At 40.1% G+C, this 20,465-nt stretch overlaps 1 protein-coding gene across 3 annotated transcripts in view; it reads right to left on the bottom strand.

Annotated features, from left to right (window-relative positions):
* The window catches only part of rhbdf1 (rhomboid 5 homolog 1), a 103,455-nt gene that overhangs the window by 44,211 nt on the left and 38,779 nt on the right, over positions 1-20,465 (bottom strand). For all 3 annotated transcript variants that reach the window (XM_004917941.4, XM_004917940.4, XM_002941196.5), the window contains exon 2: positions 1,822-1,958. In XM_004917941.4, the coding sequence (XP_004917998.1) occupies positions 1,822-1,935 (114 nt within the window). In that variant the 5' untranslated portion in view covers positions 1,936-1,958. The remainder of the gene's footprint in view (positions 1-1,821; positions 1,959-20,465) is intronic.

Raw genomic sequence — 20,465 nt, 5'->3', positions numbered from 1 at the left:
GTCATGGCCGAAATTGTTGGCACCTCAGAAATTTTTCCAGAAAATCAAGTATTTCTCACAGAAAAATATTGCAGTAACACATGTTTTGCTATACAAATGTTTATTCCCTTGTGTGTATTGGAACAGAACAAAAAAGGGAGGAAAAAAAGCAAATTGGACATAATGTCACACAAAACTCCAAAAATGGGCTCGACAAAATTATTGGCACCCTTATCTTAATATTTGGTTGCACACCCTTTGGAAAAACACACCCTTTGGAAAAAATAACTGAAATCAGTCGCTTCCTATAACCATCAATAAGTTTTTTCAACCTCTCACCGGGAGTTTTTGACCACTCTTCCTTTGCAAACTGCTCCAGGTCTCTCTTATTGGAAGGGCCTTTTCCCAACAGCAATTTTAAGATCTCTCCACAGATGTTCAATGGGATTTAGACTCATTGCTGGCCACTTCAGAACTCTCCAGCGCTTTGTTGCCATCCATTTCTGGGTGCTTTTTGTGACGTATGTTTGGGGTCATTGTCCTGCTGGAAGACCCAAGTAGGTACTGTGTTTTTTTCTTTGTAGACCTCATTCCGTTTTCGGTAAACAGTAGAATGTTGTGCTTTACCAAAAAGCTCTATCTTGGTCTCATTTGTCTACAAGACGTTTTCCCAGAAGGATTGTGGCTTACTCAAGGATATTTTGGCAAACTGTAGTCTTGCTTTTTTATGTCTCTGTGTCAGCTGTGGGGTCCTCCTGGGTCTACTGCCATAGAGTTTCATTTAAATATGGATAGTTTGCTCTGACACTGATGCTCCCTGAGCCTGCAGGACAGCTTGAATTTCTTTGGTACCTGTTTGGGGCTACTTATCCACCATTCGGACTATCCTGCTTTGCAACCGTTCATCAATATTTCTCTTCCATCCACGCCCAGGAAGATTAGCTACAGTGCCATGGGTTGCAAACTTCTTGATAATGTTGCGCACTGTGGACAAAGGCAAATCTAGATCTCTAGAGATTGATTTGTAACCTTGAGATTGTTGATATTTTTCCACAATTTTGGTTCTCAAGTCCTCAGGAAGCTCTCTTCTCCTCTTTCTGTTGTCCATGCTTAGTGTAGCACACACAGACACACAGTGCAAAGACTAAGTGAACTTCTCTCCTTTTTATCCGCTTTTAGGTGTGATTTTTATATTGCCCACACCTGTTACTTGCCCCTGGTGAGTTTAAAGGAGCATCACAGGTTTGAAACAATCTTATTTATCCACAATTTTGAAAGGGTGCCAATAATTTTGTCCAGCCCATTTTTGGAGTTTTGTGTGACATTATGTCCAATTTGCTTTTTTTCCTCCCTTTTTTTGTTCTGTTCCAATACACACAAAGGGAATAAACACATGTATAGCAAAACATGTGTTACTGCAATACTTTTCTGTAAGAAATACTTGATTTTCTGGAAAAATGTCTGGGGCGCCAACAATTTCGGCCATGACTGTATTTACCAGTAGCAGTCCAGCCCATAGGGAGGTGGCAGATGGGAAGATTAGTCACCTGCGATAAAACTTCACTAACGCAGTGGGATGGCATACACGTCATTTCGGTTTTACAAAGTTGCCTCACATACCATCCCACCAGCGATATACATTCCTGTCAGTGGGATGGCATTTCGGGGAGATTATTCGCCAGCGGTAGCGAAGATTTATTGTGACAACTAATCTTCCTGTCAGCCACATCCCTTAGACCAAACAACAGAATTGATGCAATCTTTTACATGCAGATGTCACAAAATGATAAACTCAATGAAAATTCAACATATAACACTGTATAGAAACACAGCAGCAATTACCTGAACGAATGTAGGTTCCTCGCTTGTAATAGTTGCAGATGGTATTTCTAACTTTAGCCATGGTGGTTTCTTTCTTTGCAAGCTGCTTGTACTATCACGTCGAACTTCCGACATCTTTATTGATTTACTTCCTATGCCTGTTATGTAAAGACAAACAGTATGGCTCATTGGAATGTGAAGAGCTATGTGAGCACCATACAGAATAAAATGCTTTATCATTCTATTTTTATTTCTTTGAACCCATACTGGTCAGTATTTATTTTGGACATATACACTATACAGAAGAAGAAAAATAATCCAAAAGTAAATATATGCAAATGCAAGAAAGGTGCACAGCCTGAATACTACTTTAGTGACTGACAATTTGTTAATAGTTCCACACTCCCATACTTGTTTTACCTAGTGTTATATTTGTATAATTGCCCTCAGTTTTAAAAATGGACCGTCAAGCGGTTTCATTGCTTTACCAAAACCTGTAACCCACCGTAGCAAGATACCTTGAAAATGATCTCTGTGTGGTATATTTTGTTACCTTAAAGGAGATGTAAAGCCTACATTTGCCAACAATGTATATCAGTTGGGCACATCTCCCTCACCCAAATGGCATCATTTGTACTGCATATATCCCCTCTGTTTGCTAGCACCATCACATTTTCCTTAAGCAGCTTTCACCGGGTGTCCATTTTTCGTTTGATAGATAATCAGATACTTTTAAACCTGCAAATAATATACACACACAAAGACCCTTATTCAGCGTGCATTTAATCAAGAATGCAGGCTCACACAGACAGAACTGTCTGAAAAGTTCTGTTTTGTTTGAGATGAACCCAGGAGAGGAGGTTGGGAGAAAAAAATTGAAGCTAGAGCTGAGTTTTTATAGGAACCACCAAGCATCTCTTCATTGGCTGCTAGACTGGAGGGCGTGTTTAGTAATCTGAGCTTAGAACAACTGAGCATGCCCACTAGCCAGAAGTCAAAGCAAATTCCTTAGGGAGGGGGGCCTAGTGTGTTTCAGGAGGAGAAGGAAATCTAAGTGATTAAGGAGATGCTGCAGCCTTCCTATTAATCTTTGGACAACCAGAGTGGCAGGTTATTGAAAGATTTCAAAGAGGCTGTTCACTGATTAAATTTTTGTGGTTGGGGTTTACATGTCTTTTAAGAATTATTTCTATGTTGTATATTAGTTTAGAGGTTTGAGAGCGCATTTACAATGCCCCAATCTGACATTTTTTTTGCACTTTGCTCACTATGTTTGACATTGTGTGAATAGCTGCAGGCATCTGTGCTCAAAAGAGCTACTGACTCTGGAAATTAAACCCTTTGTTACATCTATCATAACACTGGCTTTGCATGCTATTTATAATTTTGCCACTTACAATACCTATCTGGTCCCCAATGTTCCACTATGTGGGGGCTGCCATATTTGTGCTGCAGTAGTCTGTTAGCATTAGAAGCTATAACTGACAGGTTGGGAAAGGATAGTCAGGTTGGCAAAACAGTCAGGTTGAGGAACTTCAGGAAACAATTACTTACAAAAGCAGCCCTATTAGCAACATTACCTACAGGTAAGTTTGGTCTTGTGCTTCACATCCATTGCTGAATTCATAAACATGCTTCATATGCTGCAATAAGCAGTTGTATAGGGGCATAAATAATCACCAGAAACTCCATTTGCTATTCCTTATCTCTAAACAAGGCAAAACATACAGTATGCTTTGCTATAAATCCTTCACCACCTGTGTTCTTAATTCAATAACATTTAATTCATTGAAATCATAACAGTTCATCCAGACTAGTGTCTCACTGTTTCTACTTTACTCAGTACTTTCAAGGCTTTTTCTAAAGCAAGGTACTTTTTTTTTTTTTTTTTGCAAGCCCATACATTCTTAACTGGTGCATGAAAACAAAAGATTCTCACATCCATCTGTTTGTATCACAAAGCTACAGACACAAGTCTGAACATGATGCATACTTTTTCTACATTATATTCTTTAGAACAGGTTAGTCTTGTTGCAAAACCTAAATTTACAGCTGTAACTTGTTTGTGACAGGAAGATCCACACATCTCATCAAAAAATGTAATGTTTATTTACTTCCCATTCAAGCACTAACTAACACTCAAACACCCATGTAATTATGCTTATTCAGTGATCTGTATCACTTTGCTCCATATCACTCTGCTGGAGTACATGTACTTAGTAAATGCAACAAATTGCAGATAATGCTCTGGTTTAACGTTATGATGTACTAAGTGCTAGTTAACACCAGCTAGATTTGCACACAGAAATTCCAGGCAACAGTTAGCCTATGTTTAATATGGCTCAATTGCTGGTCATTTTATTCATAATGTCTACTTACCAGTCAGTATGTAAACACATAAAAACCTCTACTTTTTAAATCTAAACAGATTTTTATATGGGATGACAGTACGACAGATGAGCTGATTTTATGTAGACAAATTTGAAGTAGCTTGTGGGGCCTGTGTTGGTCTTTTAAAATCCACAAATCTGTGAACAATGTGCCAAAAAAGTGATTGTCTAACTAGTTCTTGTTGTATAAGTGGGCTCATTTTCTGTAATTTGTCTTCAAGTAATAATGGTATTAATAATGTAGCTACTGTTATGGTTTATATCAGAAACCATTCCATTATTTTGTCACAGAAAACAAAAACTTATACAGACTTTTCTTTTACCCTATAATTATTTTACAATGATGTACCTAGTGTTACTTAACACTGACCTATTGTTTTTGTACTTATGCTCTACAGCTGATTAATGGAAAAAACGATAGGGTGGGATAGTTAACATGAATCCATCAAAAGTAGCAGTAAATTTTAATCTGCGACCTAATTTAACAATGTGAATTTAAAAGTGAATTTATGTGTTGGATGCTCTAGCACACATAAGGGTTGATTCACTAAAGTGCGTTAATTTTTATTGCACGCTTTTTTGCGTTAAAATAGACGTGACAATTAGCGCGCGATTAACTACAGTATTATTGCATATAGCATATAAATAGTAGCATATAAATAGTGCATATAAATAGTAGCATATAAATATTTATATGCGGCTACTATTTATATGCTACTATTTATATGCGGCTACTATTTATATGCATTATTTATATGCGGCTACTATTTATATGCACTATTTATATGCTACTATTTATATGCACTATTTATATGCGGCTACTATTTATATGCTACTATTTATATGCACTATTTATATGCGGCTACTATTTATATGCTACTATTTATATGCACTATTTATATGTGGCTAATATTTATATGCTACTATTTATATGCGGGCGTTGATTGGCGCACATAATAATAGGCATTAATTAGCGCACATGCGGTAATTACCGCACTACGCGTGCGTTAATTAGCGCGCATGCGGTAAATGTTGCATGCAGCATTGCGCGTAAATTATAGTGAACTGAGCGTTAAGTGGCAAAAATTTAGACGCGATAACATTTTTAACGCACGCTATAAATAGCGCACGTTTTAACGCACTTTAGTGAATCAGCCCTATAGAATCTAACTAGCTATATGTAAATATTTGTTGTTTCATGTGTTTCTAAAACTGTAGCATCCCCTTTTTCATTCTAAACTTGCACCTAACACACCTAACATACTTGCACCTCTTGATATATGCATGATTTTTGTTAGTTCTTGCACTAAACAAGACAAAACCACTTTCCAGAAAAGGGGTTGTTCATACAGAGCTCATTATTAAAACAAATAATACTGTACTGGAGAAATAGGGTACACACCAGTGCAGGGCAATAATACATTATTACATGCTATTACTATTGCTCAATTTTTTCGGTTTGGGGTTTTTGACACTGAAAACCTGATTTGTTAGTTTGCAAACTATTACGCAACAGAACTGCAACAAATCCAAATGAAAATCTACGCCAGCTAAAACCTGCTGAGATTATGTAGAAGTCAGGCAGATGTCTATTTTATAATTGGAAGGAAGATCTTTCTTGCTTCGTGGTTTTAGAGGTTTTTGGGGTTATTCAATACTGGCTTTTGTATTACAATAGAAAAAAGTAATGGTTTTCAGGCAACAAAAACTCGCAGTTTTCAAATTTTTTAAGAAGAATTAGTGATCACGGGAGCACTTACTGCTTGAAGCGTATGGTCCTGGTCTTATACATGCATAACATGTTTTTAAAGGAATGAATAAATATTGACTTTTTATACAGCGGTGGTTTGGTTTGCTCCAAACATTTCTTCTTGTTCAGTGGATTGATATGCTGTCTGGGTGCCAGCGTGGGGTCATGCTTCAAATTTTTCAAAAGCTTCAAAATGTTTAAGCAACTTTTTTTCTTTCATGCTTTTTCAGTTCAGATTTTTTAATAAATGACTGACATTCATGGAAATGAGTTTAGTCTTAGTTTTAAAAAATATAAAACTGTATAAAATATAAAAACCATGAAAATCTAAATGTTAATAAAACCCCACATTATTATTCGATTATATTTGATTTATTTATATTACTTAAAAACACTTCCATTTTAGATGCTATTGTTCCTTTAAAAGCCTACTGTCTATTGACTTATACTGCCTATGAAAGCTTTATCATATCCCATTCCAAATACCTCTTTCCCAGACAGACCAAACCATTTTTTTTAAATACAAATGTATTCTTATAAGGCTGCTGTAAAAGCCTGCCTGTACTCTAGGATGAAAAAAAAACTACCACTGTATTAACCTTCTCGACTACTCAACATCTCTATGAGAAAGATAGGCTTGTGGTTCCAACCATTTGTGCTTGCTTTTATCTGAAGACTGCTTTTTTTTCTGTGCAATGTATCTACATTGCACAGAAAAAAAAGCAGTTTTCAGATAAAAGCAAGCACAAATGGTTGGAACCACAAGCCAGTAGTTCTGATTGTTGTTACAAGATGTTTAGTCTTAGGGCAACGACATACAAAGCATATCACCCACTTCTCTCTGCCTGCATTTTGTAGCCAGGCAGAAATAAGAGGATCCATTCCTATATACTTACAGTTTTAGCTGCACTGAAAGGCACAGACAAAACTGAACATGTAAAGGAGCAGATCTGCTCTCTCCGCCTTGCTACAAAACACAGGCAGAGAGAAGCTGGTCAAACGCTTTTTGTGCCCTCGCCCTTACAATCAACCCTTTTACTGTATCTGTATATTAATTGTATATAAATACTGCAATGTCAAATAAATGTAATTTGTTTACATTGCTAAATTGCATAATGATAATAAAATAGACAGGCTGTGTTTTTTTTTATTATATTTTTAGGTACATTTGAAACATCTTGTATTTCTTTTTAGCTTTTTTAGAATGTTTACTATGAAACACTTAGGTAGTAGGCCTAACACACTTCTTTTATATGTTTGGTTTATGTTCATTTTTATTGAGAATTAAGTCAGCAATGGTTTTTCTGATCATCTTGAGTAGACCTCTACATGCTTTCTATACGCAACTTTGCTCACATGCACTTTTCATTTTTGGTGAAAAATAAAAAAAGATAATAGGGTTGATTCACTAAAGTGCGTTAAAACGTGCGCCATTTTTTGCTTGCGTTAAAAATGTTATCGCGTCTAATTTTTCGCATTTAAACGCACGATTCACTAAAAGTATATTTGCGTTAATTTAGATGCGATGCTGTTTGCGTCAAGTCGCGAAGGCTATTTTCGTGCGGTATTTGACGGAACACGTGTTAATCAATGCATCGCGCACAAAAAGTTGCCACATGCGAAAAAACGCACGTCATATTAGCAGGGCTGTGGAGTCGGAGTTGGAGGCAATTTTGGTTACCTGGAGTCGGAGTCGGCAAAAAATGAACCGACTCCTACTAAATTTAAATGGGAATAAAAAATAAAAATAAAGCAAGTTTAAATGTCCCAATTCACAAACAGTCATAATTAATTACTTCTCTGCTATAAGAATAAAGCCCAATGCACGCAGTGCATAAACGAACATGTTGAGTGACCCTGAAGCATGCTTTTCATTGACTGTATGAATGTATAAAATACATTAGCATATTAAAAACAGAGGAGTCGGAGTCGGAAGTATCAGAAACTGAGGAGTCGGAGAATTTATCTACCGACTCCACAGCCCTGCATATTAGCCCTACACGGCATTACTTTCGTAAAACTACTTTTATGAAAATGACCATTTCCCTGCAAACTGGAGGCTGCATCACTCTAGGGCGAACACATACTTGAATAAATAACACTGCATGTCCATATTTTATTGCCAAAAGCTCATTAACTGTACTTTTCTATAATTACCGCCTGCCTCAAGCAGGTGTTAATTTTCGCACATACAAATGCGATATTTAGTGCGTCTAAGTGTTTGTGAATCATGCGTTAGTATTATTTTGGCGCGCAAATTAACGCATGCGTTAAAATTAAGGCATGCCCTAGACTGGTGCTTCATTCATGACCCATACAACCCAAATCTGCAGCTTCAGGCAACAATACTTGGCTCCCTGGAAGGATTGAGCAACTTTCCATACCGACATCTTAAGGATACAGCCCCACTACCAACAACTCTAACTATCCCGCATAAAGCCTGGACCATAGCACTTACACTGCTCAAACACCCGCCACCCCTACTTACGTCTAGACTTCCACTCTGGGGCAATCAATACTTACCACAATTTAGGTCGCTACCCGACTTCATATATTGGCCTCGCCACAACATTAAATATCTGGGAGACCTCACAGAACACTCAACCTTCCCAACACATGCACAAATCCGAGAGAAAGCTCAACAACCTACTCTTCCCTTTTATAAATATTTGCAGTTACGATCAGTGTTCAGGGACCAATTTGCCACTCTCACCCCCCAACTCACCTCCTTAGCAGTGGAGGCTACTCTACAAACTAGCAACCCAGTAAAGATTACCTCAACTCTATACCAGAACCTACTCTCAACAGGCCCCAAACCCTTTCACACCACACAAATATGGTGGACTTCGCAAATACCAGCACTCACCCAAGACGATTGGGAAGAGGCAACAGACACAATGTACAACTATCTTATATCTACCAGAGATAGGTTAATACAGTACAAAACCTTTCACCACCTATATATTACACCACTAAGGTTACACCAGATGGGCCGCACCCCAACTGCCAACTGCCCAAGATGTGCAGCAAACCCAGCTAACTTTTTTCACATGATCTGGTCATGCCCCCACATCGCCAAATTCTGGTCAGCAGTAATTAAATATCTATCAGATAACTTAGCCTTCCCTACAGTGACTGCTCCTGAAACCTGCTTGCTAGGAGTCCTAGACAGTATAATTGCTCAAAACAACTCCCGGATACGTTACAGAATACTACTGTTCTATGCAAAAAAAACTGTTGCAATGCACTGGATGGGCTCTACCCTCCCTACTGTTACAGCCTGGAAAAATCTAGTGAATACCGTTGCTCCTCTCTATAAGCTCACATATGAGAACAGGGGCGCACCCGACAAATTTGATAGAGTTTGGGGCCCTTGGTGCGACCTAGAGGGAAATTAGAGGATTTCACTCCCATGTACACTGTAAAACCCCCGGTGTCTCCCCACTTCCCTCTACCACATCTTGATCACCTCAGCTCAGTAGAATGATGGATTCAATATCCCGTAACTGCTGCCAGACTCACGCTCATACTTTGTAATGTTGTACCTACTCTAATGTCTGTAACAAACCTTAAAGATAGACCTGAATAAGAAAGACCAGCATAATTTTTTATTGTAATGTTAAATGTGTTATTTTATGTTTTTGTTTGTATGAAAATCAATAAAATACACCTTTCAAAAAAAAATTAAGGCATGCGGTAGTGAGAAATTTAACGCACACTATATATGACTTAACGCATGCGTTAAAGAGATACTGACACCAGAAAGTAAATCTTTTTTTTACATCTTTCATAACATTGTCTTTGCAAGAACTTTATCATTTTGCCATAAAAATATTTGCCTGATGCGTTTACATTACCTGTCTGATCCTCTGTTCCTCTATGAGGGGGCAGCCATATTTGTCTGTTAGCATTAGAAGCTATAACTGACAGGTTGGGAAGGGACAGTCAGGTTGGCAAAACAGTCAGGTTTAGGAACTTCAAGTAACAATTTCTTACAAAACCAAACCTGTCAGCGAAAAACCGTCAACACGACCTATAGGTAACTTTATATGTATATTCATATTTTGAAAAGTAGTTTTTTCGTGTCAGTATCACTTTAATACTTTAGCGAATCTTGCTTTTTTTTCTGCGTCAATTTTAACGCAAAAAGGCGTGCAATAAAACTTATCAACCTTTAGTGAATCAACCCTAATTTGTGTTACCACTGTACTTGGCATTTGCCATTACTGCCCATGTCTGCCAGTTTTTTTAAATTCTATCCAGTCATCCACTCTCCTTGCTTGTAGGTCTATAATAAGAATACCTGCACTCCACTCTTCATGGCCCGTGAGTTACTTAGACTTCTTATATAAGTAAGCAGTATTAGTATTCAGTTAAAAAATGTTAAAGGACATGTAAACCCCACACACAAAAATTTAATCAGTGAACAGCCTCTTTGAAACCTTTCAATACCTGCCACACTGGTTGTCTAGAGGTTAATAGGAAGACTGCAACACCTCCTTAATCACTTAGATTTGCTTCTCCTCCTGTAACCCACTCGGCCCCAACCCTCAGGAATTTGCTTTGGCTGTTGGCTTGTGGGCATGCTCAGTTGTTCTAAGCTCAGATTACTAAACACGCCCCCCAGTCTAGCAGCCAGTAAAGAGATGGCATTGCTGGTTCCCATGTTCCCATATGCAGTACAAATGATGCCATTTGGGTGGGGGAGGCATGCCCAACTGATATACATTGTAGGAAAATGTAGGCTTTACAAGTCATTTAAATATGGCCAAGAGGCCATACAGGACAGTAAAGAATAAAGTAAAGAATAAAAATGCAAAGACATTTTTTCATCTGATTCTGAAGCATTTCAGTAGAGAGCTTACTATAGGTATGGGACCTGTTATTCAGAATGCTCGGGACCTGAGGTTTTCCAGATAAGGGATCTTTCTGTAATTTGGATCTCCATAACTTAAAAAACTTCTAAAAAAAAAACTTCTAAAAATCATTTAAATATTGAATATTAGGCTTGTTTTGCCTCCAATAAGGATTAATCATATCTTAGCTAGGATCAAGTACAAGGTACTGTTTTATTACTACAGAGAAAAGGGAAATCATTTTTAAAAATTAGAATTATTTGCTTATAATGGAGTCTATGGGAGAGAGCCTTTCCATAATTCAGAACTTTCTGGATATCGGGTTTCCGGATAAGGGATCCCATAACTGTAAAAAGTTTCACTAAAGCTATATGTAACACCTTATTTTTGCAATGGCTGTCCTACCAACCACATCTCAAACCAAATGGAAAAGTGTGTGGTACTTGAGACGATTTTCTATTACCATCTACCAAACGTTAAAAGGGAAATATAATAAAATTTGTAAACAGAAAAAAATGCGCTCACAAAAGAATCTTATTTATCAACATAATTTTTTTCATCAGACTTTTTTGGCATTGCAAATTTTAATTATGCATTGCGAATGTTTAAGGTGTGCTTTGAAGATGGCATTAATCTTAGCAAAAAAAAAACAAAAAACAACTTTTTCATTAATAAGTTTTTTTTTTACATACACTGTGCACTTGTGGGAACTAATGAATTCACAATGGCTATTCAGTTAGTGCCCTATATTACATTCTCCCAAAGATGAAGGATTTCGGTATTAACACTGTACACCTAGTTCCACTTATAAAATTCCTCAAAACACTTTGTTTAATATTTTGCATCTCACATTGTTTGATACTCAAAAACATAATAAGATGTTGTTGGTGCTGAAAAAAAATTTGCCATTTTCCCATTTTCTATTATGATTTCAAAAACTGAGAGCAAATATATACTTATTGATAACATTTAATTAAACATTTAATTAAATGGTAGGAAATATTTTAAAGTTACAAAAATGTAACGTTACATAGCTAGAAAATGACAAAAAAATGAGCTTGTACATGAAAAAACATTTTTAAAAATCTGTAAATAGGACTGTTTTTAAACAGAAAATACAAAGGCTTGCAAAAGTATTCGGCCCCCTTGAACTTTTCCACATTTTGTCACATTACAGCCACAAACATGAATCAATTTTATTGGAATTCCATGTGAAAGACCAATACAAAGTGGTGTACACGTGAGAAGTGGAACGAAAATCATACATGATTCCAAACATTTTTTACAAATAAATAACTGCAAAGTGGGGTGTGCTTAATTATTCAGCCCCCTTTGGTCTGAGTGCAGTCAGTTGCCCATAGACATTGCCTGATGGGTGCTAATGACTAAATAGAGTGCACCTGTGTGTAATCTAATGTCAGTACAAATACAGCTTGCTTTGTGACGGCCTCAGAGGTTGTCTTAGGCTGATGCCACACGTGGCGTTTTTACGCTGTGTATTTTCTAATTCTCTCGGCGGCTGAAAAATGCCTGATATCATCATCCATAGAAATAAGTTGAAAAGACGCGAAGCAAACCACACAAAGCGTAAATACGCTAGAAAATGCCTCAGCACCGATTTTTCAAGCGTAGGCCGAAATACGCCAGTACTTGCAAAGCAAGCTATTCCTATGTATACGCAAAGGCAGCTGCCAGACCTAGCGGAAATACGTGGCGTTTTTTGCTATTTCGCACTATTAGCACCATGGCAACTGAATTTGCTTACGTCACCAGTACTAGGCTGAAAAACGCCATGTGTGGCTTGTGCTGCGTTTTTAGGCCGAGAAAAAACGCTGCGTAAAAACGCCACGTGTGGCATCAGCCTAAGAGAATATTGGGAGCAACAACACCATGAAGTCCAAAGAACACACCAGACAGGTCAGGGATAAAATTGAGAAATTTAAAGCAGGCTTAGGCTACAAAAAGATTTCCAAAGCCTTGAACATCCCACGGAGCACTGTTCAAGCGATCATTCAGAAATGGAAGGAGTATGGCACAACTGTAAACCTACCAAGACAAGGTCGTCCACCTAAACTCACAGGCCGAACAAGGAGAGCGCTGATCAGAAATGCAGCCAAGAGGCCCATGGTGACTCTGGACGAGCTGCAGAGATCTACAGCTCAGGTGGGGGAATCTGTCCATAGGACAACTATTAGTCATGCACTGCACAAAGTTGGCCTTTATGGAAGAGTGGCAAGAAGAAAGCCATTGTTAACAGAAAACCATAAGAAGTCCCGTTTGCAGTTTGCCACAAGCCATGTGGGGGACACAGCAAACATGTGGAAGAAGGTGCTCTGGTCAGATGAGACCAAAATGGAACTTTTTGGCCAAAATGCAAAACGCTATGTGTGGCGAAAAACTAACACTGCACATCACTCTGAACACACCATCCCCACTGTCAAATATGGTGGTGGCAGCATCATGCTCTGGGGGTGCTTCTCTTCAGCAGGGACAGGGAAGCTGGTCAGAGTTGATGGGAAGATGGATGGAGCCAAATACAGGGCAATCTTGGAAGAAAACCTCTTGGAGTCTGCAAAAGACTTGAGAGGGCGGAGGTTAACCTTCCAACAGGACAACGACCCTAAACATAAAGCCAGGTCAACAATGGAATGGTTTAAAACAAAACATATCCATGTGTTAGAATGGCCCAGTCAAAGTCCAGATCTAAATCCAATCGAGAATCTGTGGCAAACGCTGTCCATCTAATCTGACTGAGCTGGAGCTGTTTTGCAAAGAAGAATGGGCAAGGATTTTAGTCTCTAGATGTGCAAAGCTGGTAGAGACATACCCTAAAAGACTGGCAGCTGTAATTGCAGCAAAAGGTGGTTCTACAAAGTATTGACTCAGGGGGCTGAATAATTAAGCACACCTCACTTTGCAGTTATTTATTTGTAAAAAATGTTTTGAATCATGTATAATTTTCGTTCCACGTGTACACCACTTTGTATTGGTCTTTCACGTGGAATTCCAATAAAATTGATTCATGTTTGTGGCTGTAATGTGACAAAATGTTGAAAAGTTCAAGGGGGCCGAATACTTTTGCAAGCCACTGTATAACAGTAGTGAAAAACGGCAGATTTTGTATATAAGTAATTAGGTGTTGCTTTTACTTCTCTTAGGGCGGCGATTAGTCACTACGACTTTTTGAAAAAAAGCACATCAACAAACCACACGCAATTAGTCGCAGCAACTTACAATGTATCCTAAGGCGTAGTGACTAATCACCCCATGTGTCTTTCCCCTTTACAAGTACTGAATTACTGTAGATCAGTGCTGTCCAACTGGCGGCCCGCGACCCCCCTCTGTGTGGCCCCCCACCTGTCTGGCTGCTTTGATGGCTTACCTTTGTGTAAACTTTAAATAGTATCAGTACTGAGATTAACTGGCCCCCTGCATGGTTCTCACCTTAGATTCAGGCTGTAATCACCCTGTATTGTTTAAACATGTAATCCCCCTGTGTTTTTCACACCTTTTAGTTTCTGCATTGTTCACCTCCTGCAGTGTTCACACCTCAGGCTCAGGCTGTAATCACCCACATTGTTCCCCTGTTCACACCTCAGACATTGTATGTAGTGCCTGGACTATGCTGCCTGTGTATATGGCACACACAGACAGCACAGGGTAGGCAAAGTATGGTACATAGGCAGTATAGGGCAGGAAGGGTATGGAACACACAGGCAGCATAGGGTAGGCATAGTATGGCACACACAGACAGCATAAGGGAGGCATGGGTTTTTGCTGCACTACCACCATTGTGATAAATTGGGGGTGGTTTGAAGTGGGTGTGGTTCAAAAAAGGGGAGTGGCCAAAACTGGCTTCCATTAGCGGCCCTCCACCATACATGCTAGAGAAATTCCGTCCCTCGGCACCGCAGAAGTTGGACAGCACTGCTGTAGATAATGAAGCTCTGTGTTCTGCCAGTGAGGAAGCCTTCTGAAATCTTCTTTACTACTTACAGATGAGGTAACAAATCCCTGGAGCATTATTACTTGATTATTATCACGGGAGGAGGGGGTTATTCTTCCCCTTTACAGAGCGCTGGTAAGGCCCCATGTAGAATATGCTGTCCAGTTCTGGTCTCCAGTGCTCAAACGGGACATTATTGAGTTAGAGAGGGTCCAGAGAAGTGTAAAGGACATACAGCTGTAGTTACTTTTCTATCAAACTTTTGTTTGTTAGAACATCAGATGGTGCACTCCCAGGGTTCTGTTCCTGGTTTATGAAGACTGCAAGTTGCTAAGCCTGCTGTGAGTGCTGAACTGGATCCCACTTCAATCAATGCCCAGCTGGGTTTGGTCTACATGCTCCTTGATACGTTGTTCTGGTGAGCAGTTTGAACATTTATAGAGTTGGGGTCACATGTATTAGTGGTGTTCAACTAAAGCACTCACTTTATTTATTTATTCGTTTATGATCTTACTTTTTTGCACTATATATATTTTATTTTTCATTTTTATGCGCTTCCATCGATATTCTGCATATATAAGCTGGTAAAGGGAATGGAAAGTCTCAGTTATGAAGAAAGACTGGCCAAGTTGGGTCTGTTTACACTGGAGAAGAGGTGCTTAAGAGGTGACATGATAACTATGTATAAATATATAAAGGGATCATATAATAACCTTTCTAATGTTTTATTTACCAGTAGGTCCTTCCAACGGACACGAGGGCACCCACTTCGTTTAGAAGAAGGGAGGTTCCATTTAAACATTCGGAAAGGATTTTTTACAGTGAGAGCTGTGAAGTTGTGGAATTCCCTCCCCGAATCAGTCGTGCTGGCTGATACATTATATAACTTTAAGAAGGGGCTGGATGGATTCTTAGCAAGTGAGGGAATACAGGGTTATGGGAGATAGCTCTTAGTACTAGTTGATCCAGGGACTGGTCCGATTGCCATCTTGGAGTCAGGAAGGAATTTTTTCCCCTCTGCGGCAAATTAGAGAGGCTTCAGATGGGGTTTTTTGCCTTCCTCTGGATCAACTAGTAGTTAGGCAGGTTATATATAGGCATTATGGTTGAACTTGATGGACGTATGTCTTTTTTCAACCCAACTTACTATGTTACTTCTAAATTTTCTATTTCAGTAAATCAGGTTTCCTGAGAATGTTGCTTTTGCACTCTGTGGTTTTTTTTTCTGTACAGGATATGAATTTCCTGCTTTTTTATCTTGTCTGAATTTAACAGTCCTTATCTCAGGCAGAAAAGGAAATGAGTTAAACATTTTCAAGAAAGAGTGAATCAAACGCAAATACTTACACGAGTAGCCTGACTATCAAGAAGAGCAGCAGAAATAATTTTAATCAAACTACATTGCTTGATTTTATTTAAGAAAAAATATTTTCAGTAGGCCAGCACCCTAGCACGCCCCTGCTAGTAACTTTGTGGTTGCCTTGGGCTGGTACAAGGCGAAAATGTAAATCGGCAGTGGGATGGCATATGCGGCGGCGCAATTTGCAGAAATCGCTGAAGTTGCCTCGAGAGGCGACTTCAGAGATTGCGCTTCCACGTATGCCATCCCACCGGCGATTAACATTTTCGCTGGTGGGGTGTCATATCGGGGAGATTAGTCGCCCGCAACAAGGGAGATTTGTCGCGGACGACTAATCTCCCCGTGTATCAGAGCCCTTAGATAGCACTTAAAAAGCAAGCAAAGGGTTAATCACTGGGTTTGCCAGTTATCTAGGCATTGCCCAGTGATTACTACCCTCCAGCTCATATTCACTTACAAAATGCATGGCTCTAGGGAACGATTCTTTTGAGCCGCATGACCACCCTATTGTCTCATGTCCAAGAAATTGTTTGTGGCTGTTCTGGCAGTTCACATGCACAGTAGTATTAAAAAGACTTCTACTCTACTGTGCAAGCTGCAACAAGTAACAATATGGCAATGCACTACAGAACAATATCCAAGGCTACTACCACCTTCAGTGAAGAGGAGTTTCAGGTCTAGGGATAGTGGTTATAATCTCTGGAGGCTGCTAGAGTACGAAGTACGAGTTCAAATCCCAAAATGGGTAAAATTCGGATTAGATACGATAATTACTGATGATTGGAAATGTCACAAAAATGCTTATGTAAAAATCATAATAGTCACGATAATATAGTACTGGCGATCCGAAAGTCACAAAATTTTCGTATCATAAACAGCGGGAAAACCTGTCTGACTTTGATCCTTCTGTGCATGTTTTTGGAAGCCTCCCAAAGGACTCGATGGCATTCTGCAGCTCCAACCTGGCCCAAGGAAAGTCGCAACTCGTTGCGACAAATACGATTTTGTCGCTTCAATTTTGACGCACAGTATGAAAAAGTATAGCAAATTAGCGGAAAAAAATCACTGAAAATACGCACAGTAGGAAAACTTGGAAAAAATATGATTTTTTTGTATTCGGCTTCAATCGTAGTTTAATGAATGCGCCCCCAAGCATGTCTACATTTTGTTATCTAGAGGATGAGAGACTTAATGGTGCTGACTATTGAGCAGTTAGATGCAGAGATCACAGAGACCAGTAAAGAGACAGCATAATCGCTGTCTGACATCCAGGTAGACTTGATTAATCAGCATGGCTTTATGAAGGACAGGTCATGTCAGACCAATTTGCTTTTTATGATGAGGTAAGTAAGAAGCTGGACAGTGGGGATGCAGTAGATATAAACTAAGGTCTATTGGTCTTAGTGAAGTCGTTTGCACATGGATAGAAAACTGGCTACAGGATCGGGTACAGAGGGTGGTTGTTAATGGTACATTCTCTACTTGGAATAAGGTTCTCAGTGGGGTCCCTCAGGGTTCTGTACTGGGTAGTGCTGGGCGGTATACCTTTAAATACCGAATACCGGTGTTTTTTAAATAAATTATATTCATTTTGCATATACCCCCAATACCGGTGTGTCAGGGTACTCACATGCGGCCCGGTCTTGCGCGCCTCCTTGCGCTTTCATGATACAAAAAAGTATTTTTAATAAGCTTTGAACTTCTGTGCACATACACCACAACGTTACAAATCCGCTTTGTCGATGGTTAAGTAGCATTGCCCAGAATAAAGATGGCTGCTCACACTCTGGCATGCATGCGTCATTTCCGGTGCAGAACCTGGGAGTTGAAGCTAAGGAGCCGGAAGGCGGAAGTGCTTGGGATGAGGTACATGCCGGGACTTTGATGGAGCGCGGGAGAGGAATTTGATCGCCGGCAGCGCTTCACCCATTACCATAGCAACTGTCGGGCAGCCGCGGCCGGGGCACGGAGGCATGAAGCGTGTGCTTACATAAGCCGGGAATCGGCTGGCAGCTGTGTGAGGCAGTACTGCTGAGACCGGCGCAATGAATAGGAAGAAAGAGGACAAGGGCTTTGAGAGCCCCCGACATTACAAATGATAAGTATCCTTCTTTATGGCCCTCTTATTGTGCCTATCAGTATGTGCTGTCATGTATTACTTATTTATTTGTGTGATACGTTCCATACATACCTGGGGGGGGGGCATCTGAGTCTCACCCTCTTCTTATAAATCTCCCTCTAGCAGTGACCTGTGCCTCCCCGTGTGTCTGTACCTGTGCCTCCCCGTGTGTCTGTACCTGTGCCTCCCCGTGTGTCTGTACCTGTGCCTCCCCGTGTGTCTGTACCTGTGCCCCCCCGTGTGTCTGTACCTGTGCTGCCCAAGATCATGCATGGAAAAAAAAAATACAGTCAAATACAGTGACACCGATATAATTTTGAAAAATACCGTGATATAAATTTTTGGTCATACCGCCCAGCTCTAGTACTGGGTCCAATTTTGTTTAACTTGTTCATAAATGACTTAGGGGAAGGTATTATAAGTAATGTATCAGTATTTGCAGATGAGACAAAACTCTGCAGACCAGTCAATTCTATCCAGGATGTGGGATCTTTACCAACTGGCAATCTGGGCGGCTAAGTGGCAGATGAGATTTAATGTGGATAAATGTAAGGTCGTGCACCTGGGATGTAAAAATAGGCAAGCCACCTATACCCTTAATGGGACTGCACTAGGCAAATCAATAATGGAGAAGGACCTTGGAGTCCTTGTAGATAATAAACCTGGCTTTAGCAAGCAATGCAAGGCAGCAGCTGCAAGGGCATACAGGGTTTTGAGCTGTATTAAAAGGGGCATAGATTCACAGGAGGAGGGGGTTATTCTTCCCCTTTACAGAGCGCTGGTAAGGCCCCATCTAGAATATGCTGTTCAGTTTTGGTCTCCAGTGCTCAAAAGGGACATTATTGAGTTAGAAAGGGTCCAAAAAAGGGCAACTTCTCTGGTAAAGGGTATGGAAAGTCTTAGTTATGAAGAAAGACTGTCCAAGTTGGGTCTGTTTACACTGGAGAAGAGGCGCTTAAGAGGTGACATGATAACTATGTATAAATATATAAGGGGATCATATAATAACCTTTCTAATGTTTTATTTACCAGTAGGTCCTTTCAACAGACATGAGGGCACCCACTCCTTTTAGAAGAAGGGAGGTTCCATTTAAATATTCGGAAAGGATTTTTTACTGTGAGAGCTGTGAAGTTGTGGAATTCCCTCCCCGAATCAGTTGTGCTCGTTGATACATTATATAGCTTTAAGAAGATGGATTCTTAGCAAGTGAGGGAATACAGGGTTATGGGAGGTAGCCCTTAGTACAAGTTGATCCAGGGACTGGTCCGATTGCCATCTTGGAGTCAGGAAGGAATTTTTTCCCCTCTATGGCAAATTAGAGAGGCTTCAGATGGGTTTTTTTGCCTTCCTCTGGATTAACTAGAAGTAAGGCAGGTTATATATAGGTATTATGGTTGTACGTGATGGACATATGTCTTTTTTCAACCCAACTTACTATGTTACTATGAGTGTAGAGATCAAGAGACTTGATTAAACTGCTTACAGAACAGTCAGCCACTGACCAAACTGCAGATGCTCACAAACAAAAAAAGTTTCAGTGGGGCGCAAAGAATTATTAACCAAATACTCAACTGGAAAGAGCACTTAGCAGTGCTCTGCTCTGAGACTGCAAACTGGACTGCCAGGATCCCGATGACACACAACAAAAGAGCAACACTAAAAGAAGACAACCATCTTCTTTGCAAACTAGCATGCGTGCCTTTGCTTGTTTGTTTGCACTGTAAATCCTATGATGTAGGGCCGTGCCCAAGATGGCGACTTGAGCAGATGCACATTCACCGTGCTCCCCATGCCTACAGCCCTTCTGCCAATTCTCCTGGCTCAACACCCACCAAACTCGGGCGGAAATCACTGCCAGAACCCCCGTGAGTACAACTCGCTAACCAGAATGGGCAAACATACGCAGAGAGCACGTTCCGAAGCTGCGGGCCGATTGGAGAAATTTGCGCGCTCTCCCAGCCAGCCACCACCGGATGAGAGCTCCTGCCAGTCCTCCGCATCTGAGCCCACAGACCCCGCACAGCCACCTGAACATAGAGAACCAACCTTGGGGGACCTACTGGAGGCAATACAAGCAGAATTGCAACCACGGCACAGCTAGAGGGCATCAAAATAGACCTCTCCCTCCTCCGCCATGATCTCCAAAATCTAAGCCGCCGCTGAGACCAGAATCTCAACACTAGAGGACACGGTCTTTCCTCTAAACAACGAAATCCCAACAATGTGCCAGCAAATCCAGGCGC

This window comes from Xenopus tropicalis, chromosome 9 (genome assembly GCF_000004195.4).
Source record: "Xenopus tropicalis strain Nigerian chromosome 9, UCB_Xtro_10.0, whole genome shotgun sequence".
In the NCBI taxonomy this organism is placed as follows: domain Eukaryota; kingdom Metazoa; phylum Chordata; class Amphibia; order Anura; family Pipidae; genus Xenopus; species Xenopus tropicalis.
This window is presented reverse-complemented; position numbering and strand designations above follow the sequence as displayed.